We start from the raw sequence: 17439 nt of genomic DNA on the forward strand, positions 1-17439 counted from the left end.
GAGACAGGAGGATCACTTGAGCCCAGGAGGATTGCTTGAGCCCTGGAGGCAGAGGCTGCAGTGAGATGAGATCATGCCACTGCACTCCAGCCTGGGTACTAGAGTGAGACCCTGTCTTAAAAATCAGTAAATCAATAAAATAAAGGTGACCTTTCATACTAGAATTTTAAGTTCCCCAAAGGCTCAGGCATTGTGTCTCTTTTTTTTTTTTTGTCAGCGTTGTGTATGTCATAATTGCTCAGTCATAATTTCCTGTGTTTGGACTTGGAAAATACATAGCTTTGCAAAATACTAGGCTGGGTGCGGTGGCTCATGCCTGTAATCCCAGCACTTTGGGAGGCCGAGGCAGGTAGATCACTTGAGGTCAGGAGTTTGAGACCAGCCTGGCAAATATAGTGAAACCCATCTCTACTAAAAATACAAAAATTAGCCGGGCATGTAGTGGGCACCTGTAAGCCCAGTTACTCCTGAGGCTGAGGCAGCAGAATCGCTTGAATCCGGGAGGCAGACGTTGCAGTGAGCCGAGATTGCGCCACTGCACTCCAGCCAGGGTGACAGAGCGAGACGAAGAAAAATACCAATATGATACACTGCTTTAAGGTTAAGTATATCGAGGCTGGGCACAGTGGCTGAAGCCTATAAACCCCGCACTTTGGGAGGGCGAGGCGGGTGGATCACCTGAGGTCAGGAGTTCGAGACCAGCCTGACCAACGTGGTGAAACCCTGTCTCTGATTTTAAAAAATACAAAAATTAGCCGGGCATGGTGGCGCATGCCTATGATTCCAGTTACTGCAGAGGCTAAGGCAGGAGTATCGCTTGAACCCGGGAGGCAGAGGTTGCAGTGAGCCGAGATGGTGCCATTGCACTCCAGCCTGGACAACAAGAGCAAAACTCTGCCTCAAAAAAAAGACTAAGTACATCAGGTAGTGATTTTGTCTTACTTTGAATTGTACTTACCAGTATTTACTTTATAAAAAATATTTGCAATTATACAGGATAGGCACAATTATTTTGGAAATAAGAGGAATTGTTTCTCTATATAAAAAGCATGGAACAAGTGTAGATTTGAATTGAATCTTCAATGGGTGGTTGCTGACTGGCTGTGCTTATGTAATATGCTTTCCAAATCAGTCTATTTGCAGCCTGGGCAACATAGCAAGACCCCATCTCTAAAAAAAAAAAATTAGCCTGGTATGGTGGTACATGCCTATAGTCCCAGGTACTCAAGAGACTGAGGTGGAAAGATTGCTTGAGCAGAGAAGTCAAGGCTGAAGTGAGCCGTGATTGCATTACTGTATGATCCAGCCTGGGAGACAGAGGGAAATCCTGTCTTTAAAAAAAAAAAAAATCAGATGATTTCTACTCCCTGTGTTAATTGAGCTTTTGTGTGTGGGGTGCATAAACTGGGGCAGATCTAGCAGTGACATTTTGGTAGGATGGAAAAGTAATGTATTAACCTATTTTCTTATTGCCTGCATAGTTGATGGTAGGTAGCCTGCAGTGTTTGACCTCCAGTTTATGATCTACTTGAGGGGTGGTGTGAGTCAGATGTAGAATTGGGGTAGTGCCTTGCTTATGATTGGAAAGAGAATAACTAAACTTTGGTCACTGAAGTGAACACTCTATAACATAAATGTTGGGGAATTTTTATGTTTCTTGTTAGAAGTGTCTCAATTGAGAAGTTTCCCGTAGTACAGTTGATTTTTGTCTTGGGTATCAAATGATTGAAATTCACTGGTGGTCCTAAATGGGAGACGGCGTGGTCACGTGTGAACCAAATACTGTAATGTTTGAGAGTATTTGCTTGAGAAAGAGGTCATCCCTCATACAAAGAGGTTGTGGCATTGAGTGTTGAGTAGTTTTATTAGTTTGGGGAAATTGCCCTTTCCGTAATAACTAGTGGCATGAAACACAAGTCCTAATGCAGTGTTTGGCAACACTATAGTAAATCACTTACGGCCGTAGATTCTTCTTATGCTCCATAAGCTTACGTTTGTACACGGTTCTAAGAATGTTTTTGCACTGGGGGTGAAGCAGTGGCTCTGCTGCAGGTGCTAGAAGGCATGGAAGTTCCTTCCAGCTTCTGAGCCCAGGGTCACATCCTTCCTGAGGACCCCTTGGCCTCCCCCCCTCATCTCTCGTGGGGCAAGGCTGTGACAGCGAAGGCAGAGTCAGATGTGGGCTGGGGAGGAGATGTGCACTTCTCTAGATTCTTGTGCACTCATGCATGCATTCTTTTCACCTCACCCCAAAACACCCTGGTGTGGGGATTTCAAGATGTGGCGGCTGCTGGCCCAGGGATATAGCAATTTCTGGATCATCTTCCTAGTTCTAGGGTTAAAAGATGTTTTCCTTCTGTAGTGAGAGCATGTCGGCAAAGGAAGTACAGATGCTGGTGCTGAAAGAGGAGACCTATGAATCTGGCTATTTAAAGAACAGAATTACCCCCAAACTTAGTGACTGAAAACAATGACCATCTTATTACCGTCTCTCACAGTTTTGTGGGTGAGGGATTTAGACAGATAACTATAGTGAAGAGTTTGTCTCTGTTCTAGGGTGTCTGGAATGCAGCTGGGGCCCAGATGGCATCTCTAGACCCCTCTCCTCTCTCCATGTTGTCCATCAAGTGCAACTGCCAGAAGTGCATGTCTCGTGGTGACTCAGTACTCCAAGCCCAAGTGTCCAGGAGGCCCAGGCTGAGGCTTCCCAAGACCTAACTTTAGAAGAGCATCACCACCAGCACATTCTAAAGCCAGCCTAGATCCACTGAGTGGGGAGTTTGTTCCACTTTTCAGCAGGAGGAGTATTCAATAATTTTTAACTACCTTTAATCTGCCATGGAAGCTTAATAGAATGTTATTAGATACTACTGTTAATTTTCTAAGTCTCATTTGTCAATTGGGAAAACTTCAGAAGAAGTTAGTGAATTTGGTTTTAAAAAATAAACTCTTACTGCTCTGTTATTATATTCGGAATATCTTGGATTTTTAAATTTATAGTCTATGTCAAGGGACTAGAAGAACCGTGTAGAATACTGTTAGGTGAACTAAAACTCCATCTGTGGTTTGACCTTGGTTAACAGCAACAAAAGGCAAATATGACCTTTGTTCTAAAGGTATGTTTTCAGAGAAGAGTTTTTTAGGATGTCCAGCTACTTGGCTGTTTCACAAGGTCCCCACAGTTAAGAAATCTGAAGTATGTAATTGTGATGGGTCTACGTGGGATCTGTGGCAAAACCATCTAGACCGCCTGAACTACGTGCCATGTAGGTTTGTGCTATCAGTAGCTCTTCAGGCAAGCAATAGGACAGAAGCAGCTTTGCCTCAGGCAAGTGAAGAAAGGAGAATGCACTGGTACTGAAGTTCTTTGTATGCTTGTGTGTATTTTCGCAGGCTTAGAATCTTTAAACTCTGCTTTCTTGATTCAAGCAGAGAAAAAATCTCCACTTTTCTCTTGGCCCTGACGCTTTCTTCCAACTAGTCTTCGTAAAATGCTGATTCTGGCATTTCATCTGTTCTGCATTTTCATGGGAATCTGAACTTAACAGATAAAGTGGGTTCTATTCCTCTTTATACGATTCCATTAAAGCGGGAGTTCTCAGATTTTATGCTACCCTTCCCCCTAAGGAAAGTAAAGAGGGAGTGCAGGGCAGACAGCGTCGCCGAGCAGCCACCCACCACTGGGGCTGCCGAACGGCCTAATTCTCATCTCCAGCTCTTGCAGCGTTACATGAATGAGTTTAGTAATAGCTTCTAAACTTAGTCTATGTGATTTTATAGCATTGATACGTGCTGAGACTTGGAGGAGAAAAGAAACATTTAATTAGTAGATATTTCATGGGATGATGAACTTAGGACTTTGGATAGAAACTCAAACTTCATTTTTCTCCCTAGGTTATTAAACAGGAGGCTACTTCTTGGTTGTTACATTGGGTTCATAAAGTTAACTTCAGACTTCAAAAATGAGATTTTGATTGTGAAGCAAACTACTTTCATACAGTTGCTTCAATTTAATGTTTGTGGAGGCAGTGTGATCATTTCTGTTTTTAGTTTTTATTGTTATGTAAAATACATAGCATAAAATTCTCATTTTATCTCCTTTTGAGTGTACAGTTCAGCAGCATTAAGTACATTCCCATTGTCGTGAGTCATCACCGTCTCCAAACATTCTATCATCCCAAACAGAAATTCTGTACTCATTCAAAAAATAACACCCTATTCCCTCCACTACCTGGTAACTACTATTCTACTTGGTTTACTTTAGAGACAGGGTCTTGCCCTATTGCCCGGGCTGAAGTGCAGTGTTGCGATCATGGGTCACTGTAGCCTCGAACTCCTGGGCCCAAGCAGTCCTCCCATCTCAGCCTCCCAAGTAACTGAGAGTACAGAAGACTACAGGCACATACCACCACTTCTGGCTAATTAAAAAATATATATATTTTGTAAAGATAGGATCTTGCAATGTTGCCCAGTCTGGTCTTCAACTACTTGCCTTATGTGATCCTCCCACCTTAGCCTCCCAAAGTGCTGGAATTACAGGTGTGAGCTACCACACCTAGCCACTATTCTACTTTCTTTAAACTATTCTAGGTATCTCATATAAGTAGACTCATGCTGTATTTGTTCTTTTGTGTCTGACTTATTTCACCTAGCATACTCTCTTCAGGATTCATCCAAATTCTGTTATGTATCAGAACTGCATTCCTTTTTAAGGCTGAATCATAGGTAATTGTATGTGTACACCATATTTTGTTTATCTGTTCATCCATTGATGGATTTGGAGTTATTTCCACCTTGTGGCTGTTGTGAATAACTGCTGTGAACACTGGTGTACAGATTATGTTTGCATTTCTGCTTTCGGTTCCTTTGGGTATATCTTAGAAGTGGAATTGCTGGATCATAAAATAATTCTGTGTTTAATATTTTGAGGAACTGACTGACTGTCTTCAGCAGTAGTTGTATTATTTTCGTTTCCACCATCAATGTGTAAGGGTTCCATTTTCTTCACATTCTTGCCAACACTGTCTTTTTAAATAATAGTCATCCTAATGGGTATAAAGTGGTATCTTATTGTGCATCTCACTAATGAAAACATTTTTTTGCATATTTTGCATTAGCTTACATTTGAAAGTATTGCTTTAAATTTGTGAACTACATATGAACAACGTAGAGAAATATTTCGCTTTAAGAAATGGTTGACCAGCCAGGTACAATGACTCACACCGGTAATCCCAGCACTTTGGGATGCTGAGTTGAGAGGATCACTTGAAGCCGGGAATTTGAGGCTGCAGTGAGCTATGATCATGCCACTGTACTTCAGCCTGAGCAATGGAGAGAGACCCTGTCTCAAAAAAAAAAAAAAAAAAAAAAAATGGTTAACCTATTCACCCAAGCTTCTTCCAGTTAACACAACTGTTTGAGAAGATTATATAGCACTTTATTTTCTTTGTTTTTTAAAGTATTTACAGCAATATTAAAATTTTTGAGGAGCAGAATCTCTCGTAGGTAAATGTGGTTTTACACTTTGTAATAAAATATATGGGGTGGGTTAGGATATGTGTGGTTTTGTTATTAAAAGAATTCATATCTGCATTTTTAAAAATGAGTCACAGTGAAAATTGGTAAAGGCCATCAGGCTAAGTGTTTCAGAAGTTGGATGTTGACTTAAGAGGTCTATACTCTCCTTATTAAATGGTTCTAGGTAGACAGTCTTTGTTTCCTTGGGTTTCTAAATAGAGACAAGAAGGCAGAAGTTTAGCTCTCAAAAGTATATAATGTGCTCTATTCTCATAAATACAGCAATTCATACTTACTGTTGGGTCAGGATGTGTAATTACACAGCAGAACAAAATATTTTTAAATTGAGATTTATGGGGAGCCTAGGGTCTTCTATTTGCCTAATTTTTTTACAGAAAAACATATTAATGTATATTTACTACAGATTTGTAAAATCATAATTGATTCTTAAAACTGAGGTGATTTTGATATGAGTAGTGTTTTGAGATTCTGCACATACATAACGGGAGGGAATAAGGTGCCAGTGGTAATAAAAAACTGTCATAAGGCTATTTATTTATTTTTACTTAATCAATATGATGTTGTAACAGTTTGTACCTGACAGTGCTTGATTTCTGGCGAGCTGTGTGTAAGTTTGACATCCGCTTTATTACTCCAAGCAGCAGATCTAAGAGTCAAGGTTACTCCAGTTCACTAGTGACTGGCTGAGCAAACTCAGTTAGGTTTAGAGCACCCAGTTGCTGTTAGATGACTGAACCTTAATGGTAAACTCCCTGTCCATACATATTCTTGTTTAGAAATCCTTGGCATATATTGATGATACCTTTCTTAAGACTTTTTCCTAACAAAGCATCTTTTTAGACTGTTATTAAACCCAAACAATGAATAAAAATGGTGTGGTGAGCCGGGCGCGGTGGCTCAAGCCTGTAATCCCAGCACTTTGGGAGGCCGAGACGGGCGGATCACGAGGTCAGAAGATCGAGACCATCCTGGCTAACCTGGTGAAACCCCATCTCTACTAAAAAATACAAAAAACAACTGGGCGAGGTGGCGGGCGCCTGTAGTCCCAGCTACTCGGGAGGCTGAGGCAGGAGAATGGCGTGAACCCGGGAGGCGGAGCTTGCATTGAGCTGAGATCCGGCCACTGCACTCCATCCTGGGCAACAGAGCAAGATTCCGTCTCAAAAAAAAAAAAAAAAAATGCCCCCAGGTCATGACCAAATCATCATCTTCCAATTTTTACATGAATGTGGTGTACATACAACACCAAACTTAAAAAACGTACCTCCCTTCAGAAGATAAACAGCACTTCCCATCAACCTCATAAATGCACAGAAAAATAAAACCTCATAGGCCTTAACAAAAAGAAATAAGAGAATGTCCCTCAGAGCGAGACTCTGTCTCAAAAAAGAAAAAAAAAAATGGTGTGGTGATTCTTGTAAAAAGTACACATGCCATTCCCTATGGGGGATTAGTGTAAAGGACACCATTTGTTGTTATGTGTTCCTTTGATTCTGGTTCAGAACTGACATCATTGGCAACTCTGTGTAGTGTTAAGCAATTTTCTGTGTCCCAAGAAAGCTAGGACAGTCAATACTTCAATAGAGTGTTCGTCTTCTGCTTGCGGCTCCGACACTGTGCCTTTGTGCCCGTAGTGTGCAGTCGCCTATTGGATCTCTAAAAATTGCCACTGAAATGGTTGTTAGTAAAACGAGAAGACCTAAATCTGTGATTATTACTCTTAGTCCGTGGTGTAAGTTAACATATCTCCCTCTTTCTCATCTAGAACAACTCTGCTCATGGTGATTACATGCAAAATAACGAGAGCAGTTTAATAGAGCAAGCCCCAATACCTCAGGACGGACTTACCGTGGCACCTCACAGAGCTCAGCGAGAAGGTATGCTCTATTTTTTGTAAACTTAAAGCATTAATACATCAAAAAATTACAGGGTGCTCTTTCCGCTGATTAACTCTAAACTTTTTACTCTCCTTTTAGAGGTGGAGAAGTCCTACTGGTCCTAGGCTTCGCTCAAGAGCCAGTCCTCCTAGTTCTGCCATCTGCATGCTGGGTGTCTCCTGCGCCACAGCCCTGCTTGTCCTAGCATGCACGCAGTCATTCTGCTCTGTAGTCCGTTGTCTTGGCTGGATCTTAAACCTGGTTGCATGCTTCTGGGGGGCAGAGACCCCCAGAGTATTTAGTATAGTGCTTTATTTGTAGAATTGAGCTCAGTGTCTACTGAAAAAGTGAATTTTATACAAGTTCTCTGTAAGAGTGAACAAGTTACTTATAAATCCATTCTTCCTGCAATAATGCAGTTTTTAAGAGGGCTGGAATGAATGGGTGGAAGAACATTGCCATCTGAACAGGAATGAATTCAAATATTCTTTTGTCTTTGCATTTGGGGAGCCATTAACCTGTTCTGGGAAAGAAACTGAAATGGAAAATGCAGACTGCCATCTGGGCTTTAAAAGAGCCAAGGATATATGATAAGCTTCACACTCAGTTATAACAATTTTGAATTTATGTCATTATGTCTCCTTTTTTTCCCGGTAATAATCCATTTTGTGTAATACATTTTTCCTCACAGGAAAAATAGGTCTGAATGTTTAATGTTGAGCATAAGTGTTTACATAATGACCACTTCTTTTCAAGACTATCACGGCACTCCTATCTTTCCAGCTAAACTACTTTAATCAGACTACTTCAGCTAAGCTCATTGAACATACAGATAACCTAAAGTGGAGTTGGTTTTACAATGAAGGTCCTTTTTTTTTAATGAAAATATTTTAGAAGAACATAGCGATTATATCAAAATGCTGACAATTAACTGTAAAGGTGGCACCGTAGATGATTTTTCTTGTATTCCTGCTTTTAGAAAGTGTAATACATGATTTTTAGTTTTAATATATGAGGTCTGGGGGTACTTTCACTGTGGCCATTCCTCGCCACATACTCTTGTCTTCTCTTACCTTGATTCTGGTACCCAACAGCAGACAGAACTTGAAATCATCGCTGAAGCTGTGTTCCCATATCCTGTAGTGTCCTAGTGGCTTTTTCTGCCAAGTGAAATTGGGTTCTGACCAGATAAAACCCAAGATCCCCTACCCTTGAGCCCAATGATTTGAAGAAGTAGAGCAGCTGCTTTATTTCTGAATATAAGTTCAGAAGATTTTTATTTAATGGTGTCATCCTTTAACTTAATATAATAGCTTTTGGAAACAGCATACCCTCCCATCACCACTTTGGCTCTTATACTATTGTACAGTTCTAAGGAGTTACAGGCTCTTGCCTGGCTTTTTGAGATTTTTCCGTTGTTTCTGTCCTCAACATTTCTGGCCCACAAAGGGGAAATTGGGCCACAGGCAGGCCACCAAATACTATATATTTGGGAAGCTGACACAAAATACTGGCAATGTTATATCTTTTGTTTATTATAAATGTCTTTTCCCCTGTGTATTTCTGTATCTTACGCTTCATGCCTTCTCATTGCCCACCTTCCATGGTCTTTTAACAGCCTTACTCCTCCTCTATTGTCACTTTGTGTATTCCACTTTGTCTATTTTAACTTCTTCCTCTAAGGCAAAATGAATGAATGCCCCCCTTTTCCTCCATCTGCTGCTCTCCTGAATCCAACAGTGTACCCCCCGATTCTGTTGAGTTACTTTTCTAACCTCTTCTTTGCAATCTTTAGCATATTCATTGTCAGCCTGATATTATCTCCCTCATTATCCTGAAAGTTTGGTTTCTTCTGTTTATATCCTGAACAGCAGTGTCTTCAAGTCCTTAGAGTAGAGTACACTTAGTAGATTGGCTCTTTTGAAATTGATCTGTTTCCTAAGGTGGTACTTTTATTAAAGGGGTTGTAAAATGGATAGCTGGGGGATTTATACGTTTGCTTACTTCATAAATAAACTGATTATCTAGTTCAATTCAGAGTGTTTTAAAGTTTAATATAATTTATGCTTACTATTTCATCTCTGTAATGTGAAAAAATTTTGCCACAATGAACCTTTATTATAATGTTCAGTTTATATTTACCATTATATGATATTGAAGGTTACATTTGAGAAAAATAATTTTTAAATTCCCAATTAGAAATTTTTATCAGCTTGGTATATTACTTTTGAGTAGTTTTTTAAAAAAATTAAATATAAAACTAGATATTTTCTAATTTATACCTACTATGTATTAATAATTGAAAGAACCATATTTAGTTGATATTAAAATGCTGTATTTGTGGTCATCTGTGTAACAATTTGGAAGATTAGCATTTGGAAAAATATCTTAATTGCAGGTACCTTTTATTGTTATCCTTAATATCTTTGGTGTTAGCTGAGTGTTTGAAATTAAACACTCAGCATGTTGTATAGGTATAGAAAAAAATTTTTTTCATGGGTGGATGGCACATCGCTGAGCTTCCAGTTTTTTTCTTTTTTTTTTAAGTTCATGATTTAAGACCAGTCATAAACATGAAAGTGAGTAGCTTAATTGTTAAGCACTTGTCAACTTTTAGGGTTACTTTAGGTAAGTGAAATGTGTCTGTAGTCTTTATAGCACAAGTCAGTGCGTGTTTTTTTCTTTCAGCTGTACACATTGAGAAGATAGTGTTGAAAGGAGTCCAGAGAAAAAGAGCTGACAAATACTGGGAGTACACTTTCAAAGTAAGCCATTTCCCCACAAAAGATACCTGACATGCTGTGCTCAGTGATCTTTGGGAAAACTTGGGGTGGGTTTGCTAATTTAAGGGAAAAGGTATATGTGTTTGTTTTTAATTAAGAGAATGTACTGTTTTTTGTCATATACTACTGAATGGTTTGCCACGTTTTTTTGAAGTTACATCACATTAAAATAACCCTGGCTATTTTATTAAAAAGAAGTAAGAACCTTAGATATAAGGACACAATTAAGATGTAGGATATATCTTTTAAAATGCCATTGTTTTTTAAGTCAAGATCACAGGCATTGTTTTCCCTGGCATTTTTCTCCTCCTCTTTGTTCTCTGCGACGCTTTTATTCCCACTTCATTACCCTGTCTTCTTACTCATGATTGGTTTTGTTGCCTGTCCTTTCCACAGCTGGGATTAGCTCTAGAGCCCAGCTCTGATTCTGTGCTCCCAGGTGAAGACTTTCCATGTCTTTCTGCCCGTCAGCTGTATTGGGAATTCCTTGTTCACATCTTCCTTACTTCTCCCTGCTTGAGCTACAGCCCTTTCTCCTCAGGTTGGACGGCACACACCCTGAAGCCAGGTGGAACCATGCCACATTTTTGTGCATCCTCACTTCAGTTCTTCTCCAAAGGCATTGCTTGCCAAATTTTGGCTGTCCCTCTCTCATGGAGTTTTCTCCTTCATCCGTGGTACTCTGCCCTTGTATCTTTCACAGATCTTTCCAGTAGATATTCTCATGGAGAGCAGGAATCTTTGTCCTCAGCCATCCCACCATGTCTGACTTGCTCGTTGAATGAATTTCAGAACTCCAGCTTTGCTTTGAGGGAGAAAGATCCTCAGTTTGCAAGATTTCAGCCCTAATCTCCTGGTGTCTTACTGTGGCATGCATCTTGCTCTTTGCTCTCCACGCTCAGGTTGGCCACTTTTGCTGCTGGAGCTCACAGCTTACCTTCCTGAAGGCTTCACTGTCCTCTTGCCTGAAATGCTCTTCCCCCATTCCCCCACACCGAGGACAGGCCACCTTCTGGCTCTAAAGCTCCCTCCTCAGAGATCCTTCTTGACACCCCAACTCATGTGCATCTCCCCGTTCTTGTACCATGCCCTATGCGTTTTCTTCAAAGCACTGATGGAAATTCTTATATATTCACTTGGCTTTGATCTGTCTCCTGCACTAGCCTGTGAACTCAGTCAGTGGAGACTTAACTGTCTTGTCCATTTCTGCATCCCCTGATACAAGAGTCAGAACAATGCCCAACACAAGTAGCTGCTCTGCAAACATTTGAATACTTAAAAATCACTTAAGAGATGTGCCAGTTAATAAAGATATTAATTTTAGACTCGTAGATAGAAATTTTTATCTATTTTAAAGTATCTGATTACTTACAAGTTGGTAAGGTCTAGACAGTAGCATAGGGCAAATATTTATTTAGTTCAAATAATTATAGGGTAGAAATTATTAGGGGGCCACAATTGAGTCCACTGGATGAAAAGCATCGAGGAGGTGGTGGGTGGGGTAGCACAAGAGATGTCAATTCTGACTCTTGCACCTACTTAGGGTCACACCTCAGTAACCTAACTTGTTTGAACTTGTTTCTCCATCTCAAAATGGAAGTAATCATACCTGTCCCTAGCATCTTAATAGGATTTTAAAGATTGAGATAAAGATGAAGTCTCTTCTAACCATAAATTCCATAAAAATATGAAATGGTACTACCAAAGAGGGCAGTAAACTCTAGGGTGTATACTTAATAAGGATGTATACATAATAAGTTTCAGGAGATAGAATTTTTACCTTTTGAGTGGCAAAGATTTGTACTGTCGAAAGTGTCATTTTAGAGTTCTGTAAGTTCATAGAAAATAAATATATCCCTTTCTGAAAAATTCCTAAACATCATATTTTCAGATAGGTTTTAAAAAGTGTCATTTTGAAAAGAGTTATTAGAACGTTTTTGAGTAGCATATGTCAACGTGCAGTTAATTTTACTAATTTTGAAATTATGACAATGCCAGATTAACTTTATATTTCTAATTGTTAATCTTAGTAAAATTTAAGTAAGGCCCTTTGTTTTTGCACATGGCTTTTTTCTAGCCAGTTCCCGCCTAAGGAATAACCATATAATATGTGTGTTTTTTTTAAATCAGGTAAATTGGTCTGATCTTTCAGTCACAACAGTAACAAAAACCCACCAAGAACTACAGGAATTTCTACTGAAGGTAAAAGTATAGATTTTGTTGTTAAAATGATTTTTATATAATATACAGAATCCAGAAACCTCAACGTCAAAAAAAAACCAGGAAAATTAAAACATATAAATAAAGGTTGGCTCAGAACTCTAAATGAACATTAGCTGTGGAAAACGTCATCTTATTCTAAACATGTTTTCTTACCTGACATTACCAACATAAGGAAATGATGAAGGGATTTCTACATTAAAAAAAAAAAAAAAATGGAGGCCGGGTACAATGGCATGCACCTGTGATCCCAGCACTTTGGGAGGCCGAAGCTGGAGGATTGTTTGAGGCCAGGAGTTCCAAGACCAGACTGGGCAACTTAGTGAGACCCTGCCTCTACTTGAAAAAAAAAAAAAAATGGAGCCCTGTTCCTAGTTTCCTGCAGAGATGTGCATCATTGGTGGCTGCTTGCAAAGGGACTTCTTAGTAGAGAATGTGTTTGCAGAACCAGATGAGGCTTGCTTCCGCTTGGTGGGAGTTCTCAGATTTCACGACTATTCAGCTATGCACTTCCCTGAAATATTTCTCCATTTCTTCCTTCTTTGAGTTCCAGCTCCTCCCCACCTCACCCCCATATGATAGAATCTCCAAACTACTGGGAATAAGAAGATAATAGAAACATTTTATTACAGACTTTCCAGAGGTGAAAGGTATCTTAGATCATTTTGTTCAAACCGTCACCTGTTTCTTTTATACTAATATGATTTATTGAAAAGTGGATAGAAATAAATATCAAAAAGAGAGAATAGGTATAAATGGTTGATAAATTATTCTTTTTCAGTAAGCAAATATTTTAAAATTTATTGTTAGTAGAGTGATAAAGCAGAAAGTCCAGAAACATTCCCAACTCAGTTACTAAGTTTTGGGTACAAGTGTAGTTATTAAACATATATGATATTTTGAGGCTAGTGCTAGTTTTAGGTTGTCTGTCACCATAAGTATATCCTTTTCAGATCATTCTTAAATCTATGAGAGACCATTTTATTCATCAATTTGTAGAGCTTTGAATAGCACATTAGATGCTGGTTCCTTGAGGAAGACTGTCGAAGTGTGAATTCTGCTGAATTTCTTGTTAGTCCCTGTGAATGAAGTAGCACCCAGGGATGACTTAAATAGTTCCATTTTCCTCTGGTTTATTATAAACTAGGCTCTGTCAGTTAAGGGTTGAGGACTCCTCCCACTCATTAGTGACCTGCCTTGGGTAAGGTTGGGGGATAAGTTTTACTCATTTCCAGATGCCAGAGGCCACTGCCTGTGACATGTCAGCTCTGGACACCTTGGCGAGGGAGATGGCATGGGTCTGTGAGCTTCTGGCTGCTGTGCTCAGTCATGGTAACAGTCGTGAGGATGCCAGGGAAGAGTTGCTCGGGCCGGGGCAGGCTCCATCTGCCAGGCAGTGCACCCCGCTGGAGAAAATGAGTGCCTGGATGAGGTTCTAATTACAGAGGCGGCTAAGCAGGGCTGCCTCCCCCCACCTCCACATACTTTTACAATCTCTTCTAGTTATTTCTGACTTTCCTCTGAACAGAAGAAATTTATCAAAATTTAGACAGGTGATCACGAACAGGCTTCATTTGGGTTAAGGAGCAGCCTGTTTTCATTTCCCTTCTTCTGTCCTTCCCACAACAGAATTGTGGGCAAGTTGCAGGAGTACAGAGCTGAGGCTGAAGAGCCTTGAAAAGGGGGGGGTCCAGACCGAGTGACTTGGTGCCAGTGTGTGTGTGAGGTCCTGCTTCCCTGTCCCTCATGCTGAGAGAGCATGCAGCTGACCGCCAGCTGGGGCCTAGCACATGGAGTCTGCCTTCTACTGGCTTTCCCTCTGGAAGCTTCAGCTGTTTGTGCTTTGACAGATTTCATTGCTTCAGTCGCCCATTTTTTCTAAAAGCTTAGGTGCTTTAAAACAAATACAACTCCAAATAAGTAATTCACTCTTCAGAATCATAGCAATTAATGAACACCCTGCTTAGCCAGTATTTGGATATAATGTTTTTCTCAAATAGTATAAGTGCCTCTCAATTACATGAAATAATCTGCAACATTGTGTACTTCTATAAACATACTGCCTATTGTATGATACTTTTCCTTATAATTTTTTCTCTTTTACCTTCCTTTTAACATCATCTACACAAGTTCAAGAGCGGCGGGGTTCAGTGGCTCTTGCCTGTAATCCCAGTGCTTTGGGAGGCTGAGGCAGGTGGATCATCTGAGGTCAGCAGTTCAAGACCAGCCTGACCAACATGATGAAACCCCATCTCTACTAAAAATACAAAAAATTAGCCAGGTGTGGTGGTGGGCACCTGTAATCCCAGCTACTCTGGAGGCTGAGGCAGGAGAATCACTTGAACCCAGAAGGTGGAGGTTGCAGTGAGCTGAGATTGTGCCATTGCACTCCAGCCTGAGCGACAAGAGCAAAACTCCGTCTTTAAAAAAAAAAAAAAAAGTTCAGGAGCAAAATCTGTCCTTTTGACAACATGTGCAAATGAACACCCTTTTTATTCTGTAGACCCTATTGACCTGTACTTCTAGCTTGCTGTAGTGTGGAAATGGGATTTGGAGGTCAATATTTCAAGTCTTTTTTTCCCATACAAATAGCAGCCTGTGTCCTTTGCATCCTGGCCCCCTTCACCTGTTTTTGTGGGTTGTTGTTTTTTTTTTTATTTCTTTTCTTTTGAGACAGAGTCTTGCTCCATCACCCAGGCTGGGGTGTAAGTGTAGTGACACCATCTCGAGAGGCTCACTGCAACCTCTGCTTCCCCAGTTGAAGCTGTTCTCGTGCCTCAGCCTTCCAATTAGCTGGGATTGCAGGCATGCACCACCACACCCGGATAATTTTTGTATTTTTAGTAGAGATTGAGTTTTGCCATGTTGCCCAGGCTGATCTTGAACTCCTGAGCTCAAGCGGTCCACCCACCTTGGCCAAATGTGCTGGGATTACAGGCGTGAGCCACCATGTCTAGTCCCCTGTTTTGTTTTTCTTCTTAGCAGTTAAGCTGTCGTTTCTCATGATCAGAATGTCTACTCTTATGCAGCCAGGGTTTTTGTTTCTTCCTTCACTGCAGTATCAGGGTTCCTAAAACAGTGCCTGGGGCACAGTGGGAGTTTGAAAATTTGCTGAATGATTGAATGAACAAGGACTACTACAAACATTAGATTATCCATTGGTCTCAGCGTATTTAGAGAGCAACATTTGTAATAGCTCAGTGCAAAAACCTTTCATTCCTCTGAACTTGTTCTGAGGCTGAGCTGGAGCTCTGGAGGTGGGAGGCTGGGTTTGCTAGAACTAGGATTGAAAGGTGAGAAAATTCAAAACACGTGACTAGAATATAAAAGACATGATTTTAAACTGTGTGTGTGTGTGTATATATATATACATATTTTTTTTTAAGCAAATGAGCCTTTCTTTAAGACTGCAAGTAGGCCCTGGAAGTTGAACATAAAAATCACTTGAAAATAAATCAGTTTGCACATGCTGATGACCGCATACCTGCAGTCTGCCCAGCAACGTGAACAGTGTCACTGAACTGTCAATATTTATACGCTGTTGCCTTCAGTGTTCAGTACAACCATCAGTGATTTGGTGGTTGAAATAGACTTTTCACTGACACTGGTTTTCTTTGGCTGTGTACAGATATTCAGTATAAATTGTGTTTAAAATGGGTAGTAGGATATATGCCTGGTGCTGTTAAGTCTGTATTAAAATGCTAATATCAAAATATAAATATTGAAATGAGTGATTTCTTTGTTTGGAAAATGGAGGCCGGGTATGGCGGCTCACGCCTGTAATCCCAGCACTTTGGGAGGCCACAGCTGGTGGATCATCTGAGGTCAGCAGTTCGAGACCAGCCTAACCAACATGGAAATCCCATTCTCTACTAAAAATACAAAAAAAAAATTAGCCAGGCGTGGTGGCGCACCTCTGTAATCCCAGGTACTCAGGAGGCTGAGGCAGGAGAATCACTTGAACCCAGAAGGCGGAGGTTGCAGTGAGCTGAGATCATGCCATTACACTGCAGTCTTGGTGACAGAGCAAAACTCTTATCTCAAAAAAAAAAAGAAGATGGATAGATTCAGACCTTGTTTCTCCTGTTGGTGGTCAGAGGGCATGATTTCCACAGTGGGTGTGTGGAATGCCGACAGAGCCTTCCATCTGACCAGAGGGACTTCATTCTGACAGGGCATCTTGATCTTGCAGTCTCCTGTGCCACAGTGAGGGGTGCTTTATGCTACCTTTGCTAAATTTCTCGTTTCTGAATTGACTAAAAATATTTACTTTTCATAAGAAAATTTGCTTTGGACTTCTCAGAGCTCAATATGTAAATCAACAATCAGTATATATTTTTGTATTCCTGTGGCTTCTCAGATACTGTTAATGGTTCTCTGTATTTTAGTGAAAATGCCAGTAATAGCACAGATTAGTTATGAAAAGTCAGATTTAAAACTTTGAATTTTTCAAAGACTTGAAAAGTTGGCTTATGAATAATCAGTTTACTAGGATTTTTAAAAAGTAAACTGATTACATTTTGTTTAAAATCTAAAATTTTTCTTGGCCAAGTGTTGATTTTTTTTGTGGTTTCTAGCACATTGATCTGATTGCCTCAATCATGTGAGGCACCTCCAGTGCGTGGTTTTTATATAAATAAGTAATATTGAGGGTTTCTTCTCATATTCAGTTCTTTATTTGCTGCATAGCACTGGTGATCTGACATTGCCTGAGAGTAAAACATAAAACAGGAGGCACAAAAGTGCTAAGGGCAAAGGCGCAGATAACACTCCTTGGAATACTATTCCAGGGTAAAAATAGTGCTAGCTATGCTGAACAGAAGAATCTTCACCTTAACTCGAGAACCTTAGCATGGGTGTCATTTCAGTGTGGCATGTGGAGCCGGAGTGTAAGGTCCATGCAGGCGTCCTCCTGTCCCAGGAACATGTTGAATGCTGTGGGTTGCCCTGCACTTGGGGGAGCCCTGAGGTACGATGAGAAGATGGTGCATTTCCCAGTAGGAAAGGTCTGTGCTGCTTCA

The 17439-nt window shown here is 40.3% G+C and overlaps 1 protein-coding gene across 1 annotated transcript in view; it reads left to right on the forward strand.

The window, feature by feature from the left end:
- ZCCHC2 (zinc finger CCHC-type containing 2) overlaps positions 1-17439 on the forward strand; it is a 58346-nt gene that overhangs the window by 10201 nt on the left and 30706 nt on the right. Inside the window, 3 exon segments of the mRNA XM_003914450.4 lie at positions 7304-7415; positions 10104-10180; positions 12329-12400. Coding sequence (XP_003914499.2) covers positions 7304-7415; positions 10104-10180; positions 12329-12400 — 261 coding nt within the window.

Source organism: Papio anubis, chromosome 19 (assembly GCF_008728515.1).
Source record: "Papio anubis isolate 15944 chromosome 19, Panubis1.0, whole genome shotgun sequence".
Taxonomy (NCBI): domain Eukaryota; kingdom Metazoa; phylum Chordata; class Mammalia; order Primates; family Cercopithecidae; genus Papio; species Papio anubis.